Raw genomic sequence first — 8,292 nt, forward strand, 5'->3', positions numbered from 1 at the left:
CCCTCAGCCCCGCTCGCCTCCCCGCCCCCCCGGCTCGCCTCCCTCCACCCTGGGGGCAGGGGGAGGGGTGGTGGCGGAGGGGGGTGGGTGCGGGAGGGGGAGGTCTCCAGGACCTCACCCCTATAAACGGCCGACGGCTCGCGCCAGAGCCTGGGTGTTGGCTATTCGACTGCACGGGGCGTCGCGGCCGAGTCCGAACCTGACCTCTACGTGACCCCCTGGCCAGCACGAGCCCTGCACAATCAGGACCTGGTACCCCTGGCTGATTTCTCCTCCCCCCCCCCCGCCACCAACAGTGCTCAGGTGCTGAGGCTAATTCTCGCACTCCCTATGACCCTCCATCCCAGCTCCGTCAGCACAGACTGGGGAGTAATTCTGGTTCCCCCTGCCTTGTACGGTTCAGTAGCTCACTGAGCGATGCATTTACCAGATGGACAATGCAGTACTGACTAAGTAGGAACTATATGTAGCTCCTCGGAGATTAACCCTGAGTCTGCTGCTTAAACAGTTACTCTCGACATATGGGAGAAGGTGGGTAGGTGGGGTTGAGGGATATGGGGAGAAGGTGGGTAGGTGGGGTTGGGGATATGGGGAGAAGGTGGGTAGGTGGGGTTGGGGGATATGGGGAGAAGGTGGGTAGGTGGGGTTGGGGGATATGGGGAGAAGGTGGGTAGGTGGGGCTGGGGATATGGGGAGAAGGTGGGTAGGTGGGGTTGGGGGATATGGGGAGAAGGTGGGTAGGTGGGATTGAAGGATATGGGGAGAAGGTGGGTAGGTGGGGTTGGGGGATATGGGGAGAAGGTGGGTAGGTGGGATTGAAGGATATGGGGAGAAGGTGGGTAGGTGGGGTTGGGGATATGGGGAGAAGGTGGGTAGGTGGGGTTGGGGGATATGGGGAGAAGGTGGGTAGGTGGGGTTGAGGGATATGGGGAGAAGGTGGGTAGGTGGGGTTGAGGGATATGGGGAGAAGGTGGGTAGGTGGGGTTGGGGGATATGGGGAGAAGGTGGGTAGGTGGGGTTGGGGGATATGGGGAGAAGGTGGGTAGGCGGGGTTGAGGGATATGGGGAGAAGGTGGGTAGGTGGGGATGAGACCTGTCTAAGAGGAATAGGATGATTGACCTTATAATATTGTCCCTGTTCTAAAATTCCTGATCTTAAGCCTTCAAATGGTGGATCCCTTCACAGGTTACTGCCTCTTGACTGAGAGGACAAAGCCAAGACATCCACTGAGAATGGAGGAGGCTGCCAGGCTGGGTCCCGATCTCTTCATCGAGGAGTTGATCCTCCTGATGTCGCAGACCCTCGCCAAGATGGAGGTGGACGAGCACTACGAGGTGATCAAGGAACTGGGCTGTGGGACGTTCGGCAATGTCCAGCTCGTGAAGCACAGATTCCGAGGTAGTGGACTCTCTCTCGGGCTCTCAGTCCCATCGCTCGTCTTATAGTGTCCTGTCTCAGTTAAACAGATATAATTCTAAGAGGGGAGTAGCAAGGGGGTTGGAGTACGAGAGTAAGGAAGTCTTGCTACATAGAAACATAGAGGATAGGAGCAGGAGTAGGCCATTCGGCCCCTCGAGCCTGCTCCGCCATTTAATGAGATCATGGCTGATCGTCCAAATTCAGTACCCTGTCCCTGCTTTCTCCCCATATCCATTGATCCCTTTAGCCTTAAGAAATATATCCAACTCCTTCTTGAATATATTTAATGAATTGGCCTCCACTGCCTTGTGTGGTAGAGAATTCCACAGGTTCACCACTCTCTGGGTGAAGAAATTCCTCCTCATCTCAGTCCTAAATGGCTTACCCCTTATCCTTAGACTGTGACCCCTGGTTCTGGACTCCCCGACCATCGGGAACATCCTTCCTGCATCTAGTCTGTCTAGTCCTGTTAGAATTTCATAAGTTTCAATGAGATCCCCTCATTCTTCTAAAGTCCAGCGAGTATAAGCCCAATCGACCCAATCTCTCCTCATACGTCATTCCTGCCATCCCAGGTATCAGTCTGGTGAATCTTCGCTGCACTCCCTCCATGGCAAGAACATCCTTCCTCAGATAAGGTGACCAAAACTGCACACAATACTCAAGGTGCGGTCTCACCAAGGCCCTGTACAACTGCAGCAAGACATCCTTGCTCCTGTACTCGAACCCTCTCACTACGAAGGCCAACATACCATTTGCCTTCTTAACCGCCCGCTGCACCTGCATGCTCACCTTCAGCGACTGGTGCACAAGGACACCCAGGTCTCGTTGCACTTCCCCTTCTCCCAATCTATTGCCGTTCAGATAATAATCTGCCTTCCTGTTTTTGCCACCGAAGTGGATAATCTCGCATTTATCCACGTTATATTGCATCTGCTATGCTTCTGCCCAATCACCCAACCTGTCCAAATCATACTGGAGTTTCTCGGCATCCTCCTCACAGCACACACGCCCACCCAGCTTTGTGTCGTCTGCAAACTTGGAGATATTACATCCAGTTCCCTCGTCTAGAACATGCCATTGACCCTCCCAACATGCTCGCTGGGCCCTTTGGCTCCATGCTCGGAAGTAGACTTAATTCCAATTTCCATTTTCAGTTGCTGTTGACCTCAGATGGATGCAGGACCCTTCCTCTAGAGCCAGAGATTGTCCCACCAGTTACCGAAACTGATTACAGCTACAATTTCCCATTAAATCTCTTTGATAGGTACCTGTCACTTTGGGTTAGCGATGGACTTTACCATCCATGAAGAGGTCGCAAAGTCTCTGAAGAATGGGCTCAGTCGGGAATATTTTGTGGACTTTATGGGATTTTTCTGAGGGTTATGGGATCGCCCTGTGCAGATACGTGAAAGACTGGTTTTGTTAAAACTCCAGTGAACGCACGGCAGTTGGCTGTGACTAAAGAACTCATCCAGTATGTACGGGTCCGCCCAACAGTCCTGGAAAAAGGAAGGGGGCCATTGAACCTGATTAGAAAAAACCACTCTAATATGCAAAAGCAATTCTCACCTCCATCTCAGAAAAGAAGCAGAACAATGAACCCACTAGCTTCACCCAGCCGAAGGGGAGCCAGTTTTTCCCAACACAAAGACCAAAGATACAGGATCAAGGGATATGGGGAGAAGGCAGGGACAGGGTACTGAATTTGGATGATCAGCCATGATCTCATTGAATGGCGGAGCAGGCTCGAGGGGCCGAATGGCCGACTCCTGCTCCGATCTTCTGTGTTTCTGTGTTTCCTCCGGTCCTTGGTCCTCTTGTGCCACCATCTCACCCGTTGACCTCTTTCTTCCTCTCCCAGGTACACTGATGGCCCTGAAGTTAATGAGGAAGGCAAAGACCAAGTTGAGATGCTTCCTGCGAGAGTACAGCATGTCCCTCTACCTCTCCGCCCACCCTTTCATCACCACCGCCTTCGGCATCGCCTTCGAGACCCGGGACTACTACGGATTCGTGCAGGAATACGCGCCAGTGGGAGACCTTTTTGAGCTCATTCAGCCTCAGGTGCGGAGAGAGAGAGAGAGAGGGAGAAAGAGAGCGAGAGACAGAGAGAGAGAGAGAGCGAGAGACAGAGAGAGAGGGAGAAGGAGAGAGAGAGACACAGAGAGAGAGAGAGAGAGAGAGAAAGAAAGCAAGAGACACAGAGAGAGAGAGAGAGAGACAGAGAGAGACACAGACAGAGAGTGAGAGACAGAGAGAGGCAGAGCGAGAGACACAGAGAGCGACAGAGAGACCAGTCACTTACGGGCAACAGTGGCCTCTACTCAAGCTAACTCCCACCGAGTCCCGTTCTCCCATCGCCCCCTGTGCTCGCCCCCTCCCTATCTCTGTAACCTCCTCCAGCCCCTACAATTCTCATCCTCCTGTTCAAATCCCTCCATGGCCCTTGCCCCCTCCCTATCTCTGTAACCTCCTCCAGCCCCTACAATTCTCATCCTCCTGTTCAAATCCCTCCATGGCCCTCGCCCCCTCCCTATCTCTGTAACCTCCTCCAGCCCCTACAATTCTCATCCTCCTGTTCAAATCCCTCCATGGCCCCTCGCCCCCTCCCTATCTCTGTAACCTCCTCCAGCCCCTACAATTCTCATCCTCCTGTTCAAATCTCCCCATGGCCCTCGCCCCCTCCCTATCTCTGTAACCTCCTCCAGCCCCTACAATTCTCATCCTCCTGTTCAAATCCCTCCATGGCCCTCGCCCCCTCCCTATCTCTGTAACCTCCTCCAGCCCCTACAATTCTCATCCTCCTGTTCAAATCCCTCCATGGCCCTCGCCCCCTCCCTATCTCTGTAACCTCCTCCAGCCCCTACAATTCTCATCCTCCTGTTCAAATCCTTCCATGGCCCCTCGCCCCCTCCATATCTCTGTAACCTCCTCCAGCCCCTACAATTCTCATCCTCCTGTTCAAATCCCTCCATGGCCCCTCGCCCCCCTCCCTATCTCGGAACCTCCTCCAGCCCCTACAATTCTCATCCTCCTGTTCAAATCCCTCCATGGCCCTCGCCCCCTCCCTATCTCTGTCACCTCCTCCAGCCCCTACAATTCTCATCCTCCTGTTCAAATCCCTCCATGGCCCTCGCCCCCTCCCTATCCCTGTAACCTCCTCCAGCCCTACAATTCTCATCCTCCTGTTCAAATCCCTCCATGACCCTCGCCCTCTCCCTATCTCTGTAACCTCCTCCAGCCCCTACAATTCTCATCCTCCTGTTCAAATCCCTCCATGGCCCCTCGCCCCCCTCCCTATCTGTAACCTCCTCCAGCCCTACAATTCTCATCCTCGTGTTCAAATCCCTCCATGACCCTCGCCCTCTCTCTCTATCCTATCAAATTCTTTAATCATCGTAAACACATGGTGATAAAAATGATTGACCTGGTGTCCAGTGACCAAGATTTATCCCTCAACCAACATCATTAAAACAGATGATCTGGGTCGTTATCACATTGCTGTTTGTGGGAGCTTGCTGTGCGCTAATTGGCTGCCACATTTCCTACATTACAACAGTGACCACACTTCAGAAGTATTTCATTGACTGTAAAGCGCTTTGGGACATCCTAAGGTCATGAAAGGTCCTGTATGTGTGGAAGTGTATCTCTCTCTTTGTCTTCCATTTTTATTTATTCATTCTTGGGATGTGGGCGTCACTGTCAAGCCCAGCATTTATTGCCCATCCCTAGTTGCCCCTCGAGAAGGTGGTGGTGAGCCGCCTTCTTGAACCGCTGCAGTCCGTGTGGTGAAGGTGCTCCCACAGTGCTGTTAGGGAGGGAGTTCCAGGATTTTGACCCAGCGACGATGAAGGATCGGCCGATATATTTCCATGTCAGGATGGTGTGTGTGACTCGGAGGGGAACTTGGAGGTGGGTGGTGTTCCCATGCGCTGGCTGCCCTTGTCCTTCTAGGTGGTAGAGGCCGCAGGTTTGGGAGGTGCTGCCGAAGAAGCCTTGGCGAGTCGCTGCAGTGCATCTTGTAGATGGTCCACACTGCAGCCACGGTGCGCCGGTGGTGGAGGGAGTGAATGTTTAAGGTGGTGGATGGGGTGCCGATCAAGTTCCTTCCTTCCCTCCTTCCATTCCTCCTTCACTCCCTCCCCCCTTCCCTTCCTCCCTCCATCGTTACCTTCCCCTTCCCTCCATCCCTCCTTCTTCCCTTCTTCCCTCCCTTCTTCCCTCCCTCCCTCCTTCCCTGCATCCCTCCCTCCCTCCTTACCTTCCTCCTTCCCTCCCACCCTCCTTCCTTCCTTCCCTTCTTCCCTCACTCCCTCCATCCTAACCTTCCTCCTTCCCTCCCTCCCTCCCTCCTTCCTTCCCACCTTCCCTCCCTCCCCCTTCCTTCCTTCCTTCCTTCCTCCCTCCATCCTTCACTCCCTCCCTCCCTCCCTCCCTCCCTCCTTCCTTCCCTCCCTCCTTCCCTCCCTCTTTCCTTCCTTCCTTCCCTCCATCCTTCCCACCCTCCTTCCCACCTTACCTCCCTCCCCCCTTCCCTCCTTCCCTTCTTCCCTCCCTTCTTCCCTCCCTCCCTCCCTCCATCCTTACCTTCCTCCTTCCCTCCCTCCATCCTTACCTTCCAATTCCCTCCCTCCTTCCTTCCTTCCCTCCCTCCCTCTCTCCATCCCTCCTTCTCTCCCTCCCTCCTTCTCTCCTCCCTCCCTTCCCTCCTCTCCTTCCCTCCCTCCCTCCCCTCCCTCCTGCCTCTCTCCCTCCCTCATTCCCTCCCTCCCTCCTTTCCTCCCTCCTTCTCTCCATCCCTCCCTCCCTCCTTACCTCCCTCCCCCTTCCTTCCCTCCCTCCTTCCTTCCTTCCCTTCTTCCCTCCCTCCCTCCTTCCTTCCTTACCTCCCTCCTTCCTTGCCTGCATCCTTCCCCCTTCCCTCCCTCCATCCTTACCTTCCAATTCCCTCTCTCCTTCCTTCCTTCCTTCCCTCCCTCCCTCCTTCCACCCTCCTTCTCTCCTTCCCTCCTCCCTCCTTTCCTCCCTCCTTCCCTCCCTCCCTCCTCTCTCCTTTTCCCTCCCTCCCCCTTCCTTCCTTCCTTCCCTTCCTCCATCCTTCACTCCCTCCCTCCCTCCTTCCTTCCCTTCTTCCCTCCCTTCTTCCCTCCCTCCCTCCTTCCCTCCCTCCATCCTTACCTTCCTCCTTCCCTCCCTCCATCCTTACCTTCCAATTCCCTCCCTCCTTCCTTCCTTCCTTCCTTCCCTCCCTCCCTCTCTCCATCCCTCCTTCTCTCCCTCCCTCCTTCTCTCCCTCCCTTCCCTCCCTCTCCTTCCCTCCCTCCCTCCCCTCCCTCCCTGCCTCTCTCCCCTCCCTCCCTGCCTCTCTCCCTTCCTCCCTCCTTTCCTCCCTCCTTCTCTCCATCCCTCCCTCCCTCCTTACCTCCCTCCCCCCTTCCTTCCCTCCCTCCCTCCTTCCTTCCCTTCTTCCCTTCCTCCCTCCTTCCTTCCTTACCTCCCTCCTTCCTTGCCTGCATCCTTCCCCCTTCCCTCCCTCCATCCTTACCTTCCAATTCCCTCCCTCCTTCCCTCCCTCCTTCCTTCCTTCCTTCCCTCCCTCCCTCCTTCCCACACTCCTTCGCTCCCTCTCTCCTTCCCTCCCTCCTTCCTTCCTTCCTTCCCTCCCTCCCTCCTTCCCACACTCCTTCTCTCCTTCCCTCCCTCCCTCCTTTCCTCCCTCCTTCCCTCCCTCGCTCCCTCTCTCCTTCCCTCCCTCCCTCCTTCCTTCCTTCCCTTCCTCCCTCTCTCCCTCTCTCCCTCCCCGCCCTGTGTGACATCCAGCGGCGGTGACAGACGCTGACACCCCGACCCATGAATCTCCTCTCTCCCTCTCTGCCAGGTGGGGATCCCCGAGCCGGCCGCCAAACGCTGCGCCCTGCAGATCGCCATGGCCCTCGACCACCTCCACGGCCGCGGCCTGGTCCACCGCGACGTCAAGCCCGAGAACATCCTGCTGTTCGACCGGGAGTGCCGGCGCGTCAAGCTCTCCGACTTCGGCCTGGTGCGGCGGGCCGGGCTCAACGTCAAGCACAGCCCCAGCGCCGTGCCCTACATGGCCCCCGAGCTCTGCGACCGGGCGGCCCAGCAAGTGGGCTCCCGGGTTGACTGCGGCGAGGACACCTGGGCTTTCGGAGTGGTCCTCTACAGCCTCTTGACTGGCAACTTCCCCTGGGAGAGGACCTCGCCAGAAGACCCGCTCTACCACAGCTTCTCCCAATGGCAGCAGGCCTCGGCGCCCCACAGCCCGCCTCCCCAGTGGAAGTGCTTCACCAACGGGGCTGGGCTGATGTTCAGGAGGTTCCTGGCCCTCCAAGCCAAGGAGAGATGCCCTGTCAAGGAGATCGTCCAGTACCTGAAGCTCAGATGGCTGGTGGAGCCCAAGGGCGCGTCCAGGCCCGAGAAGCCACAAGCCCTCCAGGCCGGGCCTGTGGACTCCAGCAAGAAGGGCTTGGCCGCCTTGAAAGACACCTCCTGCGCCTCTCTGGTCCTGAGGGAGCCATCCGGCACGCTCTGTCCCAAACTGGTCTGAGTGGCCAGTCCTTCCCGATGGGGGCCAGTCCGCCTCGTAGTTGCTGCCATGCTGCCTGGCCAGGAACCTTCTCTCCCGGCTCCAGGTGGACCAGCACCTTCACCGCACTCACGACAAGCAAGCGCCCAAGGTCTCCGGCGCAAAGAGCAGCCGTTCGGCCCGTCGTGTCTGGGCCGGCCCTCCGCTGGGACGATCCCAAAACTCATCCCACTGCTCCTCTCGCTCCCTGTAGCCCTGGATCAATCGCAAACTAATCCCGCTGCCCCGCTCTCTCCCCGTAGCCCTGTATCAATCCCCAAAT

At 56.6% G+C, this 8,292-nt stretch overlaps 2 protein-coding genes across 2 annotated transcripts in view; both read left to right on the forward strand.

Moving 5' to 3' along the window:
• LOC147084880 (calsyntenin-3-like) overlaps nucleotides 1–373 on the forward strand; it is a 120,821-nt gene extending 120,448 nt beyond the window's left edge. Inside the window, exon 7 of the mRNA XM_085979363.1 lies at nucleotides 348–373. Coding sequence (XP_085835489.1) covers nucleotides 348–373 — 26 coding nt within the window. The remainder of the gene's footprint in view (nucleotides 1–347) is intronic.
• Nucleotides 374–1,157: 784 nt separating this feature from the next.
• Nucleotides 1,158–8,286, forward strand: LOC147084881 (serine/threonine-protein kinase SBK1-like). The gene is made up of 3 exons (XM_085979591.1): nucleotides 1,158–1,399; nucleotides 3,285–3,487; nucleotides 7,302–8,286. Exons 1-3 carry the CDS (start codon nucleotides 1,168–1,170, stop codon nucleotides 7,989–7,991), a joined length of 1,125 nt encoding a protein of 374 aa, XP_085835717.1. The 5' UTR covers nucleotides 1,158–1,167; the 3' UTR covers nucleotides 7,992–8,286.
• The last annotated feature ends 6 nt before the right edge of the window (nucleotides 8,287–8,292 follow it).

Source organism: Somniosus microcephalus, unplaced genomic scaffold (genome assembly GCF_052327205.1).
Source record: "Somniosus microcephalus isolate GS21.2 unplaced genomic scaffold, FLI_Smic_1.0 unresolved_chr9, whole genome shotgun sequence".
Lineage (NCBI taxonomy): Eukaryota > Metazoa > Chordata > Chondrichthyes > Squaliformes > Somniosidae > Somniosus > Somniosus microcephalus.